Genomic DNA, 17,878 nt, shown 5'->3' on the forward strand with positions numbered 1-17,878 from the left:
TGCTCACAACAGATTTTTAATTAACATATGTTGCCTCCCACAAGTATAAGGAGTGGTGTAAATCAATGCACCGCCATTGAATTCAATGGTGCATTGCCAATTTGCACTAGCTGAGGATGTGGCCCAAAGTCTGCATGTTTCAGTCAGAGTTTAATAAAAGCAGTTAGAGTTTAATAAAAGTATGACTTTGTGAGCTGATATAATTCCACAGAAAGGCCTGGTTTCCTTAATGCACAGCGGGGATACATGAATGATTCTGTGCATGATGAATGCACTGATGGGTGAGTTGTACATAAATCCCCACATATCAAGATGAAACTATACTACCAATCTGAAGTGTTTTAAATGTCTCCATACTAAGTTAATTTCAAGTGTTTTCACTAGGAGCAAAGATAGCATCCTGTGGCTGAGAACTCACTTCTTGTATCTGGACCAAGAGGCAGCCGGAGAGCTGTAAAAGCTCGCTCTCTCTCTCTCTCTCACACACACACACACACACACACACACACACACACACACAGACACACTGCCAATTTCAGTCAACATAGCACTCCTCATAAAGAGCACTTTGAGACTCAGCAGCTCCCCCATAAAGCAAATGCCACTCTCATGTTGAGCCACTAAGACCTTTATAGAGACCAGCTCCCTTCATTTGAGATGCTTACAACCCCATGCTCATTGATTAGGCACACTTCCTGCCCCTACTTCCCCACCTGCCATGCTGTCAAGGCTCACTTCATGCAAAAGCACAGAGCTGACCTTTGGCTTCCTCCACTATGGGACCTTCTCTGCACTCCCCTCAAGACACTAAGCTTGCTTGTAAACTGCAACCATTCAGGTTAAGTAAAAGCTGCATCCATTCTCTCAGGGCCCGTGGAGCTGTGCTCTAGAAGCCATCATGGCTAGAGCATCAGAAGAGCGTCAGAGGGAGACCAGGCCAGAGGCCTTGTAGGAGTCGTATAGAGAAGTAGGGGTTGAAAACCCAATTTCAGAGAAACTCAGACCTTTGAAATGACAAAATGAAGTTTCTATTACAAGCTCTTTCAAAGTTTCTCTGAAACAGGAAATATCTGTGTCAACTACTGCAGCCCCATCAGGGGCCACCTCATTCTCCTTAGTCCTGCCCTGCCATTAGAGTTAACAAAGGGGCAGGAAGCATGGTCAGTGCTCTTAATACAGTAGAGGATGCCCAAATATACAGATTATTATAAAGGCACAAATTTTTAACAGTGAGGGTAATTAACTATTGGAACAATGTACCAAGGGTTGTGCTGGAAATCTTTAAATCAAGATGGGATATTTTTCTAAAGGATATGTTCCAGTTCAAACAGGAATTAATTCAGAGAAGTCATATGACCTGTGTTATATAGGCAGTCAAACTACATGATCACAGTGACCCCTTCTGGCTTTATAATCTATGAATCCCCGTACACTGTTAATCAGCATTTGTTTTTTAAGAAGTGCACAGAACTTTGGGGTTGTTATTAATAAGCACTAGCCTCACAGGAAACCCACCAATACTGTCACTTGATTAAGAATAAATGTGTTTGCTATGAATGATTCTGTTTCCTGTTACAACACTGAGGGTATAAATAAAGCAAAAAAACACGACTTCATTTGAGACTGTGTAGTCTAGCAGACTGCGTACCCAACTGGAGCCAGGAAGTTCCAAGTTCTGATCCAGTTCTGCCACTCACATATTCTCCGTTGTCTTTGGCAAATTACTTACCCTCCCTGGCTCAGTTTCCCCACCTGTAATTCAGGAATAATGGATATTTGAAAATATTAAGTACCTGTTGGTACTAGATCTTAATTTCATATGCCCTGCTGTTGTTACACAGGTGCATTCTACAAAGTTATACTGTATATGGTGATGAGCATTGTACAAAGACTTCAGGTAACTATAGATGGATAAATGGACAGATATAAATATAGGTGTGGCTAAAAGAACAATGCCTATCGCAGCAAAACCAGTAAGAACTAAAAAGCTGTCAAGTACTAATGGACACATTTAGCAAATTTATTTGAGCATAAGCTTTTGTGAGCTACAGTTCACTTCATTGAAAGCTTATGCTCAAATAAATTTGTTAGTCTCTAAGGTGCCACAAGTACTCCTTTTCTTTTTGCAGATACAGACTAACACGACTGCTACTCTGAAACCTGACATTTAGCAAAGTTTTTTCAATATCTTCTCCTTCAAACAGGTGCATCAGGAAGACCTGATAGATTCTGGGGAGGGAGGGAGAGTAAGCCTGGAGAGAAGGGATGAGTTCTGTAAGAAAAAAAAAATCCTAAAACATAAGACCTGATTTTCAGAAGTGCTCATCACACACAGTACACATTGCTTGAGGCCAAGAACTTTTCTTTTGGTACTTTCATAGCTCAAATCTGACCAGAAAAAATTTGTATTAAGATTATATGCATTGGGTTTCCTGGGGTTTATATTTTCTATATTCAGTTTTAGCAGAGAAGAAATGATCAATGCCTGCAAATAGGAACCTATCAGAGAAATGCTGACCTAATCCAACTGCAGTAGTGTGACTGTCGCTCTTGGAATATTGTTCTTTCAGGCCAGAAAGGGCCCCAATATGTTTATATTTAATTTCATAGGTTTCTGATATGGTGTTTCAACAAAAACAAACCCATTTGGCAACAGTGATAAATTGAGGGACTGTCATTTGAAACTTTGCTCCTTTGAAAGATGCTGTGGAGTATTCAGGGCTAGTTTCCTTAATTACTATGTCTACAGCTTCTTGTCAGCAGGCCATATCATGCCACTGATGTTTAAGTAAAACTCCACAGTGATTCAGTGAGGAGCTTTGCTTAAAAATTGATGGCATTATATAGCCCAGTGTAATTTATGAAACATGAATTACAGCCCCCACCTTCATACACATCTGCCGACTGTTGGTATCCAGGCCGTGAGCCATTGCAACAGAGCATTTAAGGCACCCAGGGTTACAGGACAGGTGGTGACACAACCTCTCACTGGTCTGAGTTGAACCCCAAAACATGACATGTGCTACACTTCATTCGTATTACTGACATCCTTGTATTGTCTTTTACCCTCAATTGTGCTTCTAACAACCTCCTGTTGCATGTTGTTTCTATTTAGGCCCCAATCCTGCAACATGCTAGTAGGAAATTGCTGGCCTTTCTCCTCCAACCCAGGAGGAACTAAGGCCATGCCCAAGTCTCTTCCTCAAAGCACAGTTTATTAGTTCAAACAAAAAAACCCTCACAGAGTAACACAAAATAAAGCTATTCCATTGAAACAACACAAGCTGCAGGGGCCCAGGGGTCTTTCAATCTGTGCCGCTATCACACAGGGCCCAACCCCTCTCCCGCAAAGCTGCCCTTCAGCTGAGCTCTATCAGCCCTTCAGAGGGATCACCTACCTTCCCAGCTGAGTCTGATAGATGAAAGGGCTGGCTGACCCATGTCGCCTGGCCCTTAAAGGGGAAGGATACCCTGTTACATACCTGTCTTTTTTGGGGGCGGGAGAGGCAGTCAACTTCTCCCTCCAGGGTCTCAAACTTCTCATCCTTCTAAGATGTGTCCTATTTCTGCAGGAGGATTTCCTGGTGAAGTTTCATCACTTCCTCCTCCAATATCAAGTGCTTTGCTTATCAATTGCATCCTTCATCCTCATATGGACAACTTCTTGTTCCCTCATTACTGCTTGTGCCAAAACTTTGTCCCTTGAAGAGAGCATTCTGCCATCTAAATCTGCAGGCTGCTAGGTTGAGCCATTGGCCTCCACCCTATTCTTACTGGTCACAGAAACCTTCTTCCCTCCATCTCTCCAACCCATTCCTCGAGTGGCCAGCAGGGTAGTTTTAGTGGCTACTGCCACCACTTCTAAGTCTGCTCTGTACACCATTTCTGCATGTGTGTTGATCTTCAGGTCCAATCCCTCCCCCATATCCCTGGACCCCTGACCAAAAGAGAACACCTCTGCCCTCCTGCCTCACTTCAGGCACCTGAAGCTCACATAGTTCCATTAACAGACTGCGCTGTTCTCCCCACCTTGACACTGTCCTGGGAGCCATCCTTCTGAAACCCTACTGTGATGCTGGCAGACCCAGTGCCAGTTTATGCCAAAGCTTCTGGGTCTCACTGAACATTGACAAATGAATAGCCTTGGCAGAATTCACATGCTGCAGGTCAATTAGATTTATAGAGCATAACCCAGCAGTATTAAAAGTTTAAAGTTGATACTGAGAGGTTTTAAAGGTTAAAGATTAGACAGAATGAGTGTACAATTCTCATATGATAATCTTGAGACAAAAGTCCTTGAACATCTCTGCCTGCAGAGGGGAATATCCTATAAAAGGAAAACCCCAGACCTGGAACTGAGAGCTTTACTCTGAACTTTTGACCATGCATCCAAGGACCTTCCTGTACCATATGCCACAGAGACCATTGCATGGGAATTGGCCTGATTGCAGGATTTGGCAGCCCAGGAAGAACGTAAGGATGAGAACCTGATGGAAGAACTGTGGATCAGGGAAACTGATCCAACTCAAGTAGCAGTCAAAGCCAATGAGGAGGCTGACAAAAGAGCTCGCCAAAGATGCATGGCCAGCAAACAGGGTCACAGAGAGAGCCATCAAAGACACATGGAACAAACAGCAGCAGTCAGAGGCAACGCTGAAGCTGAAGAGAGGGCACACCAGAAGCAGATGGAAGCTCACACATTGCAGCTCAGACTACGGGAGCAGCAAAAGGAGATTCCCCAGCCAGTGAATACAACTCCTCTGCTCCTACCCCAAGACACAAGGGAGTGGGAGAAAGTCTGCCCAACTGATAAAGAGACTGACTGTATAGAAGAGTTCTTGTCCTCCTTTGAGAGATTGAGTGGGTTCCACATTATCTCAGAGAATAAATGGATGCCTATCCTCTTGACCAGATTAACCAGGAAGGCAAGACAAGTTTTTAATGATATGGAAGAGGGTGATGCTATGAAGTATAAGAAATGTAAAGAAAACGTATTGAAGGGTTTAAGATTACCCCTGAGTCCTCCTGAAGTATAGAAATCTTAAAATGTTTGACAATGTCACACATGTTGAATATGTGTACAAAATGTGTCATTTTATGAGAAAATAGATACTGGTGACAGGGGCTGAAGGTGACTATGAAAAACTGTTTGATCTGGTGGCCCAGGAACAATTGTTATGGGTAATTACAGACGAGCTAAAGGCAGCCATCTGTGACAAAAATAAAATAAAAAAAACCCCCACCTTCCACAATTTTGGAGTCTAAGGAAATTGTTGAATCAAGGGCTCATGGGGGGCCACAAATCTCAGGGGAAGGGAAACCCTCCTGTGCCCCAGGTTAAGAGGGAGGAGGGATATGGAAATAAATCTGTCCTCAACTTTGATTTAAAAAATTGCAAGCCCAGGTTTTAAAACCCTCTGCCCTAAGGGAAGGCAAGTCATCTGTCATCACTGTGGGGCTTCTGGTCATATAAAACCAAATTAGCAGAGGAGGTAAAAGGCCCACTGAACTGTATTAGGATGGCGTCTTGGGAAGGAAGTGAAGAATTTATTAAGAATGCTAAGGTAAAGGGCATAGATTGTAAGGGCTGGCGGGACACAGCGTCCCAAGTAAAGGAAAGTTTGATAAAGGCGAAAGACAAACTCTCTGGTAAGAAATTAAATATATTAGCTTTGGCTGAATTCTCTGTAACTGTACCTTTGGCTAAGATCCACGTCAAGTGGGAGGCAATTAAGAGAAATGTTGTAGGCATTAGGAATTTTCTACCTACTGATATTTTAATAGACAATGATATTTTAACCATGTCTAAGCAGGTTAATGTCATAACTTGCAACCAGTACTGCTCTGCCTCACCCACTTTGTCTGTGGGCAGCAAGGAGGGCTTTATCAGCAGAAGGCAGCAGCTTGTGGTCAGAGGAGGAGTTTGAAAATTCCACTACTTTGCCAGAATTTGCTCTCAACTTCAGTGAGACTCCAAAGGAGTTTACTGAGGCTCAGCAGGCTGATCCCTTCCTGGACAAGGAGAGGAATGCAGCTCAGAATAATACCCTGACTAGGGAAGGAAAGGGTAGATTTTTTCTAGAAGGATGTTTGATGTACCAAGAGGCTCTCTCAAGCAAAAAGAGGTGTCCTGGTGAGGTACTAAAGTCTTATTTTATACTCCAGTTTTCAGGCTAGTGCTAAAAGAGAAATGCAAAAGCAGATCCAGGAAAAAGTGGAAAGCATACTGTATATGGGGAGGGGGTAGCTAAATCAAAAAGCCCCTGGGCATCTATTATTGTGATACCCTAAAAAGGATAAAACCCTTTCTGAGATTGTGTATGGATTTTAGGAGGCAAAATGTTATCACCCAATTTAACACTTACCCCACACCCTGGATAGAGGGCCAACTGGACTTATTGGGTGGGACAAAACTCATAAGCATGCCAGATTTCACTTTGAGGGAATTGGGAAATTCCCTTAGATGCTGAGACCCAGGAAAAATCAGTTTTTACAGTGGAATCTAGTCTACATGAGTTTAAGGTTATGCCTTTTGGATTAATTAGTGCAGGGGCTACCTTTTAGAGGCTTGTCAATGAAGTACTGTTTATGTAGATGACTTGGTTATTTTTAGTGACTCCTGCCAAGATCACCTGAATGATATGGGAATTGTATTGCAGAGGCTTAAAGACACCAACATCACTGTCAAGGTCTCCAAAAGCAAGATGGGGAGTGCAGAGGTACCTTATTTAGGACACAGGTTGAGGAGTGGGTTTGTTCACCCTGATCCTTTAAAAGTAGAAGGGTGGGTTTGTTCACCCTGACCCTTTAAAAGTAGAAGCTATTCAGAACTGGTGTGAACCAAAGAAACCAAGAAGCAGGCCCAATCCTTTATTGGTCTGGCCAAACATTACCGGAGAGTTGTAAAGGGTTTAGTGATATGGTGGACCCCATAACAGACCTTACAAAAAAGAGGAGCCAGGTCAGGTGGTATGAACCCAGGCCTGTGAGAAAAGCTTCAAGGACATAAAAGAGGTTTTGTCCAAAGAGCCAGTTTTAGCCAGCCCTGATTTCAGCAAACCCTTTGTGCAGTGCACTCATATTTCTAACATTGGGGTGGGGGACGAGAGGCATCCTGTTGTCTTCCTGAGTAAAAAACTGACACCCCCCCACCCTCCCCGAACGAACTATGCTGTCATCAAGTGGGGCTGCTATGCCATTGTTTGGGCTGTTAAGCAACTTAGTCTGTTAAAACATTATTTTTTAAATTATACAATTAAAGCTTATCTTACTGTAACCATATTAGTTGGGAGTAAAGAGACCAATTCCAGATGGTTACACTGGAGCCTAGCTCTGCAAGAGTATAACATGGAAATAATCCATATCAAGGGGAAAGAAAATGTAGTGGCAGATGCCTTCTCAAGAATAGGGGGGTGGGGCCTTGAGGCGTATTCAGGAGTATCGGTGACACTCCTTGCCCCTGTTTGGGGGAGTTGGGAGTGCGACACTAGCAGCCTGGCTTGTAGCTCATTCCACAGCCCCTGGGCCTCCATGAACATGGACAAATGTACAGCTGGAAACCAGTCTGGCTCGCCTGTGCTAGTATTGTTAAAATAGATGTTAAGTTGAAAAGAATGTGTTTAGTATTTAGACTTTATGAAATGCGTGTAGGTTTTATGTATTAATGTATTGCTGCATGTATTAATCTTACATATATCATCTGCATCCCATGTCATAAGATAATATTTAAGAGTTTGCTCTTTAACTATAAAAATGTTTGCTAAGACTGCAAACCCCCATCATCAGGAGAGAAGTATTACCAAGTGCAAAATACTAGTTTAGCACAAAAGGTGTCATCTCCTCAACAAAGGAAGGCCTATAGACACCAGACAAAACACTGAGGAACATCAGTGGCTAAAAGACTGTTAATTGCTTCCTCCACACTCACGAAGACGGTACATGCACAAGCCATCGTCCCATCACAGCTCGAACACTGGGGGAAGGGAATAACTATCCCTGTTAAGGAGAAATTACCATCACTATGCTGCTTGGAATTCAGAAAGGGCAATATTCAAAGCATAAGAAAGGGATCCCCAAGCTGCTTAATTAATGTTAGCCTTAAAGGACATATAGAGGGTGCATATATAGCAGCAACTATAATCTTTTGGAAACTAAGACTGTAACTCATGTGTGTGTGTATGTTTACCTGCTTTAACCTTGTAAATAACTCCTTTATCTCTTTTCCTTAGTTAGTAAATCTTAGTTGTCATTATAGGACTGACTACAAGCATTGTCTTTGATTTGAGATCTGAGGAACAACTGACCTGGGGTAAGTGACTGGTCCTTTGGGACTCGGAGTAACCTGAATATTGTTGTGATTTTTGGTGTAAGGGACCATCTATCTCAAACGCAGGCTTGCCTAGGTGGCAAGATAGACTGGAGTGCCCAAGGGGACAGTCTGTGACTCCATGTTAAGGCTGTTCTAGTGCTTGAGGAGTTCACACTTGATACTGTGTTGGTGTACTATATAGAACACACAATCAGTTTGTGTCCTGTTTCGTAACAGTCTGCCCTGAGGTTGGCACTCATGGATGCAAGCCATTCTAGACAGCTTGACAACTATATTCAGGGCTAAGCAGGATTTGGTCCCCTGGAGAGTTTTCCCAGCATCTCGAGGTCAGAGCATCTCCTATTCTCACCTTCCCCAGTGGGTACTGTTGGTCTGCCTTGCTGCTCAGCTCCCTCGCCCTCCACTCTGTCCACTACCTCACCCACAGATCATGGCTGAAAATGCCCTATCCAGCTTTGGGCTCCCTCAGGCAGAATCTGCAAGAATTGTTTCAGAACCATTAGGCCCATGATTGTCTCTACAACCAATGGGTGATGAGGTCCCACTACCACTGGGCCACTACTCATGGAAATGGCTCAGTGTGGAACAGGTGAGGATATGCCTCGAGTCAGTTCCAGTCTGTCTAAAATGGTAGCTTTTATCTCTGGATTTGAGCCAGACTGCTTGTCATTCAAGGCTTGGTATACTGCCTCGGCCTCTCCTGTCCCATCAGAAATGGTGTCACCCTGGCCACACAAGTTGACTCCTTCCAGCTGGCAGCACTGGCCACTCACTCGAAGGTGCAGAGGAAAGCCTCAGGGTCATCTTCTGAGCCCAACTTCACCTACCATGGCCTGGCCTACCTCAGCTGCCCTCTTCAGGACCAGCAAGACTTCCTGGAGCCAATTTGTTCAGGTGCTTCAGGAACTGCTTTTGTTGACCCTACAGGAGTTGTGGCTGGCTGTTGTGATGCCAACAGCTGGATGTCTCCTCCCATCCTCAGCTGGATTAGATAATCAAACAGGGCTGGCTGGACACAGGGTCCCTGGCCCTTAAAGGTGCAGGCCAGCCTCTTACAGTGTTCTATGCAGGCAGACCCGGTCTATCCATGGAGCCCCCATAGCTCTGCTCACACGGAACAATTTACAAGATAGAGGCCTTAGATTATAAGCTCTCTGGGGCAGTCCGTTGTATTTTGTGTATGTACAGTGCCCATGCGGTCCCAATTCTGATTGGGGCTCCCTGGAATGACAGCAATATAAATAATAAGACTAGGAATAACTTAGCAAGGTGACAGTGATGTAGTACTCTTGTGCTGACAATGGTGGTGACAGTGGTGGTAACACTGACGTGGGGGGAAGTAGTGGTGAGTTACCTGCTGTGCCTGCTGCAGCAGCTCCATGCGCTCATGCAAGATCTGGCTATCAAACTCGCGGCTCTGCCTCAGGATCTGCCTCCGCACCTTCTCCACCGCAGCTCGCAAATCCTCCCTCTGCACTTCATTCAATGACTCACTCGCCCGCCTTCCAGAGTCCTGCTGCAGAGCGTTATACAGCGTGGCTTCCAGCTCCTGGATTTTCTAATGCCAACCCAAATCACACACAAACAGGCTCACGTTTAAATACAGCAGGCAAACAAACCAACATGACAACAACGCTTGCAAGCCAAGCTTAACAGGGAGGAAGGAGACAGCTAGAGAGCAGAAAAGCAGCACTCATGTGAGCAGTGAAGAGCGTTCCATATACCGTGCACATGTTCTTATGAGACTGTTTCCAGCATAGGCCTTGTGTTCTGTTCAGTTGAATGATTGATTTGTTTAATTTAACCAGAGTTCACAGTATGTGTTGGGAAAGACAAAAGATTCAGCATTTTCCCAGATGCCAAGTTTTTGTTCAATTCAACCAGGGCCCCCACTGCCAATTCTGAGTTAAAAGATTAGTGCCAAACAAGCATTTTCCCTCACTGCAGCTGGATTGTTAAATCAGCTAGGGAATAAAACTGTTTACAAGGCATCAAAAAGAAGACCTGCAAGTGATGTAACAACTTACTGCAAGAAAAAGCCTGTCACTCATTTCTCTCTCTCTGACCCTATTGTTCTAATCTGCTGTTATTCCAGGTTTCCTTCATTCTCTTTGTTCTGAGTTGCCATAAGCAATTCCAAAGACTCGTCTCTCAAGGGGATCAAAGGTTAAAGCACAGAATCAGAAATTTCATCGAGTAAAGAAACACCTGTGTTTTCTGGTCTGTCAGGGTACTTGAGGGCTAGGGCACACCAATAGATCTTTTGTTTCTTGTTAGTTTCTCATCAATTTTACTTTCAGTTTCTCATGCACTAACCAGATGCGGCAATATTTCGGAGGCGAACAGCAGAGAATGTTAAAATCCAAATAGAAATCTATATTCACCGACTAAACTATGACATCTTATTTCTCTTACAATTATGTTTTGTATGATCATATGAAAGAACACCATCCAGAACAACATTATTTGGATCTAAACTATCTGGTAGCAACCCACTAAACCTCACACCTTTGTGAGGTAGATAATTGTGTCCATTTTACAGATGCATAAACTATGGCAGAGAGAGTTTAAATGGGTTGCCCAAGGTCACATAGTATTAGGAATGGAACCCAGGTGCCCAATCTCCCAGTTACCTCCTTTAAACACTAGACCACACTGCTTTCCCTAAGAATCCTTTTCCAATTTGAAAAGCCTACAAAATGTAAACAATTCTTCATGTCACAATACTTCTGTTTCTTGCGTTTTACTCCACCTAATGAAGCTGAGTGCACTAATGTGCTAATTCAGAGGATTTTCCTTATTTTGTTGCTCAACCTGAGACGACCAAAACCTGTGATTTTATTTAAGAAGTCTATAAGAGGTTAAAATAGATAGGATGGAAAGGATAGACATCTCTGGGTTTGCAGAAGTTAATGGCAAAATATTTACAAATAGCTGGAAAAATAACATTTGAAATGTTTTATAGTCATTTTCTGCATATTTTACTCATGATCACTGTGCACACTGTTAGCCTAGCTCTGGCAACCAATTCTACCACCAAAATGTTGCATTTTGCACATTTTAGAATAACAATTCCAATTATTTTAACCCATTTCCTGCGTCATCTATCCTCCATTTAAGTAATTTTTGGTTTCCTAATCTAGCAGAACAAAAAATCATTTAAAAAAGAACCCTATTTAAATTTTTTCATCAAATTTTTATTGTATCAAATCTGATCAAGCATGAAAATTTAATGACTGTTCTTTTCCTACCATGTAAGCCTGGTCCAGAGCTTGTTTCCTGTAGTCGAGTTCTTCCTCTAAATAACCCTTCTGTTTACTGAACAGGTCCTGAGCAATAATAAAAACAATGGAGGGTTTGTTCTTTATCCTAACTCATGAGGAATCATAAAGTTCACCATTTTTTAGTATGCGATCTCTCAGTCACTTTCACCTGAAAGCAACTGAGAACCTAAAGCCATGGGTCATATTTATAGTTAGGATATTTAGAGTATTAGATTGATTAGTATTTTTTTAAAAAAAACATCATATTAACTATGTGTATCTAGAAAGCACCTTTCCTTTGATGATCTCTAAAATACAGTACAAACCTTAGGGGCAAGATCCTGCCTTTATCTGACAGAGGCACACACAAAGGAGGGAGAGAAGGGTGAAGCATGTCCACCATGTATGTAGTACAAGAGCCATTATTTACATAAGGCAGGCCAAGAAAGGGGAGAAAGTCATGTTGTTAAGTGCACTTCACTGCTCCTTTGAAAATGAGTAATATATGCCCCTGAAGGGTTCATGCTGCAGACCTCAATCTATGTACTAGCTTGCCAAGTGTGCAGCTATGTGCTCTAGTCAGCAAATTGTATTTGAATTAGGAAGTGGGGGGACTAGCTGATGTGGAGTCCAAGACCCCTCCTTAGTGCAAGGCAGAGATCCTGCTCCACTGCGAGCATAGAATAAAAAGAGGTTCTTTGTGCCCTCTGGTTCTCATCAGACTTGCCTGGCATAGGATAAGATTTGGTTCTAAATTTACATTACTCCTATAAAGGTAGGTAACTCTAGTCTGAGATGGGTAAACTGAGGGCCAGAGAGGTTAAGGGACTTTGCCTACACAGTTGCAGAAGCTAGTATTAGAACTCAGGATTTCTGAGTACTTTTCAATCACTAAACTCACTCATCCTCAGTAATAATACCTTATCTGTATGTTGCTATAGCACATTTTCTCCTGGCCAACCAGCCACCAGGTGTTTTACAGACCACCTATATATTATACATGGATGATATCTGCTGTCTCTGAAATGCTGAACAGATTAAGATTCCAGGGAACTCAATATCCAAAATGTTTCAGAGTAGCAGCCGTGTTAGTCTGTATTCGCAAAAAGAAAAGGAGTACTGGTGGCACCTTAGAGACTAACAAATTTATTAGAGCATAAGCTTTCGTGAGCTACAGCTCACTTCAAATGCATCCGATGAAGTGAGCTGTAGCTCACGAAAGCTTATGCTCTAATAAATTTGTTAGTCTCTAAGGTGCCACAAGTACTCCTTTTCTTTTTGCGAATATCCAAAATGGAAGCTCTAGGAAGACTGAGTCTTAGAATGAGACTCTAAATAGTTAGAACTTAGCCAGTACACAGAGGCCAGCAAACTTGCTCTTGAAAAAAGTGCTCTGGAACTTTTAATGAGCACAAGTAAACACCATAATCAGGCTGGAAAATATTAGCTTTATATGATTCTTTTTGTGGTGATGGTGCTCAAAAACAAGTAGTCCAGAAAGCAGAAAGGCAATTTGGTCAGACTTACCATTTATAGTCATTTTTATTTAAAGATAAACTTTTGTGTTTCCTCAACATATGGAACAAAAAGCAGTTTAAATATAAATCCATGTACCTTATAATAAAGGCCTTTAGCTTTCATTAAAAATACAAAATGGGCTAGTGAACGTATGTGTATAACGAAAGGCTTTTAAAAACAGAAAGCTTTTCCAGAAATTATTGGCCTATGTCAATAGTAAGAAAAGATGTTCAGATTGACTCCGGGTCTTGTTTGCTTTCAAATGCAATTCCTAGTAATGTCCGTGGGAATTGTGCACATAAGTATAGGGACAGAATTTGGACAAACATCAGTAATTAATAATAAATCAAAATTCCTATTTGAAATGTTATTTGGTTTAAAAGAAAACTGCTCAGCCCAGTAATCTGACAGTCTGACGAGTCAGTAAGCGTAAGAACTAATTATATATATTGTTCCTTATTATTGGAGGTACCCCAGTTGTTGAAATAAACCATTATTTCCTACAATGGCAGCATGGAGGTCAAATATGGGAGACTAGAACAAGGTTCCATGCTGTTTTCATTCTGATATAATTCATAAACAAACTGTAATGTTTAATGTTTTCAAACTTTATTAAACACTGAAGTTCTTTCAATGATCCATGAACCAATATAAAAGCAGAATGGGAACTTATTTCAGTCTTGGATGCTGGATGTTTATTTGGCAATGGCACAATTATTGTTAATTATTTTTTTCTAGTACAGCAGCACCCAGAAGAGCCCAATACAAGATCCAGGCCCCAGTGGGTGTGGTACAAACATACAATAAGAGACAGTCTCTGCCCTAAAGAGCTTGCAACGCAAGTAGACAGGAGAAAGGGTGAGAAGGGAAACAGGCACACGGAGGGGAAGTGACTTGCTCAAGTCCCAGTCTAGTGCCCTAGCTACGGGACCACACTGACTCGCAGTGTGTCAGATATCACCATCATTTAAGCAAGGTGGCCACTACCAGCAATAGGAGTCAGAAATTGTAATAAGGATGGGATTTTCAGAAGCACTCAGCATTGGTCTAACTCTACTCCCACAGGAAGCAGCTAGGCCAATGCTGAGCACTTCTGAAAATCTCAACGTAAAATACATTTTCATATTTATTACACAATTTATGCCGGGCAAGATGTGACTATTGCTTTTGAGACTGACAGATTGCTGAGCTGAGCAAATACATACAGTTATTTGGTGCGTAAATACTCAGAAGCTTGAAGTGAATATGAATTACAGATATCACAGATTGCAAATGAAAACATGTATAGGTCAAGTTAGAGAGACACAACATATTTGTTCCAATTTACTTTTTAAAATAATCTAGTGTTTTCCATTTTTTCCCTAAAAACATGTTATTTTTTTTTTACATTTTCCAACTTAGAGTTACAAATACAGTAATTCTTGGTGTAATACAGATAAGAGGGCCCACACCTTGCATTACATGATTATTAGTATCATGCCCCATTCTCAAAATCAGTGCACCAGAGAATGAGCCAGGAAAGCCAAATTCTAATCTTGACACTGACAGCCAAAAGCAAGAAAGTCACTTCACCCATCAGCCTCAGTCTCCCTTTCTGTAAGATGGGGATAATGTTGTTTATCTATCTACTGGGAAAATGTATGGCAAGGTTTAATCAGTATTTGTACATCAATTGGAAGATGAAAAGCGCTACATGCATGATAAATCAACAAAACTAAACATTTATTCAGAAAATCTTCATACAACATACAGCAAAAGGAGAGCTTAGTATCATATCAAATGTGTAGTGAAAGACTTAATTGCACTTTGGAATTCATCCATCCTTGAGAGGAAAGAGAGGTTATGGCAAAAAAGTGGAAGCAGGAAGAGGACTTCATTAGTTGAAATTACACACCAAAGGCCAAATTAATCCCTGGTGCAAGTCTACTGAAATTTGACCCCAAGACTCCAATTCTACTGAAATTTGACTCCAAGACTCCAAAGAACCTGCTGTTGCCAAACAAAATAATATACATAGAAAGCACACTGACAGGTTTCATAGTATTTGCTTATTATACCCTTTTGGGTGGTATTTTGCAGGTACAGCCATGTTTCAGTCTCAGTTGAATTAGTTTTTTCTGTACACATCAAAGGCATTAGCCATTAAACAGTGTTTTATAAATCTATTCCTGACAGCACCATGCGGTCATCCCCGCTACAAAGAAAACTGCAACAACTTAACGTGTCATCGTGTTTACCAGCTTCTCTCAGAAATGGAGTTCTAGCTGAGCAAGTGACTTTTTTAGAATGATCATTTCTTACCTTTTCATTCTCCAGGTCCATCATCTTCTGTGTCAGTGCAGCTTCTGTTCCTTCTATTTGTTTTAGCCACTATATGATCACGCAGGAAAAAGAGGAATAGAAAAAGGTGAGAATACAGCCTTTGGAAGGACGTCATTGAAAGTTAATTTGTTGATGACAGTGCCAATCGCATGCTTCATCCCCCTCCCCCACACTATTAACTGTTCAGCTTTTTCAAACTACAAATAAATAAATGAGAAGGAGGGAACTGGGAAGACGAATTATGAGTTTAGGCTGCTGCAGTGCCGGGGTTAATCCTTCCACCTCTAAAGGCCTAGGTTCAAATGTGACTGGAGTCAAGAAACCAAATTAGTTGATGGTTTCATCCTTGCTGCTCCCCAGGCACATTTGTCCACATCACAAACCCATCCCACTGGTGTCAGGGCCCAATCTTGCAATCCTTTCTTATGGTAACTTAAACCAGTGGGAGTATTTGTATGAGGAAGGATTGCAGAATCCATCCTTTATGTGGCGCAATTCACAGTATTTACTGGGAGCAAGCTCATTACTAGAACGAGAGGGGCATTGAAGGTGAACAGGGGTGTGTGCAGGAATTTAAATTTGACCACATTCTGTGCCCCCACTGCAGCCCTGGGGCCAGAAGAGCTTGCTCTCCTCACTGCAGGCCCAGGGCCAGAGGAGTTCTGTGTCCCCATGTCCCTGCTTCCCCTCCAAACCCCCGTTGGGCACTGCCCTGGAGGTAAAGATTAAGATGGGTAGGAAGAACTGTGTGAAGAAATTCATGCAGTGGCTACCATCTGATCAATCTCTTATTATTGCTTTAAAAAATGTGACCAAAATGAACTGTAAGATGATACACAGTGGAAACTACAGTTATGGGTCTTGAATATTAATGATGGCTAAGAGTATGCTAACATTCAGCTTTACGGGCTGTCAGGACGGATGGGAATTCTCATTCTTGTTCATGGTTTTATTTTATTTCATTTCTTCATTGGGTTACGGGATTCCCTTACAGCACAGTCTAGATAGTTTTTTTTTTTTTTTTTTTTGGTAGGGCCAGTTTTCACTGAAGTCAGTAGGAGCTTCACCATTGACTTTAGCAGGAGCAAGGTTGGGCACTTAGAATATTAAGTAGAAGAACTTTGGGGAGAGTGATGAATCTTTGTTAACTTTTGTTTAAATAGCTTGATTTAAGTCTGATATGTGATGTGATGTGATTTAGGGCTCTACTGATATTTAAGGATAGACGTTGGGCCAATAAAACATATTACCTCACCCACCTCTGTCCTATATGTACATGCAGACACACTAAAATGTCATGTTTTTAAATAGCTGATAGTCATTTCTTCCCTCACTACCTGATGAGACCTAACTACAGAATTCTTCATTTTCCTGCTAGCACCTGAGATCAGTAACACCTAAGCTTTAATTGCGCTGCACCTTTGACCTTAATTAAGAGCATCACCACAATAGGCAGCATCCTGCCTATTTAAGCATTAGACCCCATGTTCAGCAGCACCTTTTCAGTTCACTTTGAAGCCGCTTAACAGGGAGGCCCAGAACCCTTAATTCTTCATTTATGGTGTTTGCCTAATTAACGTGGTAAGGAAGGAGTCAATGGACTGAATGGTTGGATTTGGTAATTAGAGCAACTCAAATGATCTACACTTGTGACAGGAAGCTGTTTCGACAGTAAAGAGGATGGGGGAAATCTGATTTCTGATTTAAATGACTCTGTGATTGAAATCCAAGGTATCTGTCTTCCACAGATACATTTTAACATGCAGAAACTTCAGTGAGTTACTGCTACCTCCATGAATTAGGAGGATTGTTTAGTGCAGTGGTGGGCAAATTACGGCATGGGGGCTGCATCCGGCCCTCCAGACGTTTTAATCTGGACCTTGAGTTCTTGCTGGGAAGCGGGGTCCAGGGCTTGACCTACTCTGCACGGCTCCTGGAAGCAGCAGCATGTCCCACCTCCAGCTCTTACACGTAGGGGCAGCCATTGGGCTCCGCATGCTTCTCTCGACCAAGCGCTACCCCGGCAGCTCTTGTGTGTTAGTTAGAAGGACAGAACCAAACACTCCACCTTTTTGAACAAGCTAATTAAACAGTAAGACTACCATAGAAGTCCTCCTCTGGTCAGCTGAAGACTAACAGAAGTACTGTCAATAGGAATAGTTCCTATGAGGTAACCAAAAATAGATTTTTTGCAGAGGAGGAGTAAAAGATACCTGCTATTTTCAGAACCGAAGCCTCTTTTATAATTTCTTTTTCTATTGTTATAAAGGATTTCCCATATTGACAACAAACTCACAGTTTATTCTTATAGGCAGGATTGCTGTGATTGGACACTAATGGAAATAACCTGCAAGAGGTCACTAAGCTTCTATATAAGAGGGCTAGCTTGCGTGACCCTTACTCTCTCAAATAGTCCAATGATTTCAGTGACACTGCTCTGGTGAAT

At 42.0% G+C, this 17,878-nt stretch overlaps 1 protein-coding gene across 13 annotated transcripts in view; it reads right to left on the reverse strand.

Annotated features, from left to right (window-relative positions):
• JAKMIP1 (janus kinase and microtubule interacting protein 1) overlaps positions 1–17,878 on the reverse strand; it is a 381,847-nt gene that overhangs the window by 147,723 nt on the left and 216,246 nt on the right. For 10 of the 13 annotated variants that reach the window (XM_038400934.2, XM_038400923.2, XM_038400933.2 and 7 more), the window contains 3 exons: positions 15,412–15,480; positions 11,581–11,658; positions 9,684–9,887 (listed from right to left, as the gene is read on the reverse strand). In XM_038400934.2, the coding sequence (XP_038256862.1) occupies positions 9,684–9,887; positions 11,581–11,658; positions 15,412–15,480 (351 nt within the window). Of the gene's footprint in view, positions 1–1,710; positions 1,753–4,349; positions 4,488–9,359; positions 9,551–9,683; positions 9,888–11,580; positions 11,659–15,411; positions 15,481–17,878 lie in introns of those variants that run through there. The other 3 variants (XM_043512475.1, XM_043512470.1, XM_043512474.1) reach the window with 3 other exon arrangements.

This window comes from Dermochelys coriacea, chromosome 4 (genome assembly GCF_009764565.3).
Source record: "Dermochelys coriacea isolate rDerCor1 chromosome 4, rDerCor1.pri.v4, whole genome shotgun sequence".
Taxonomy (NCBI): domain Eukaryota; kingdom Metazoa; phylum Chordata; order Testudines; family Dermochelyidae; genus Dermochelys; species Dermochelys coriacea.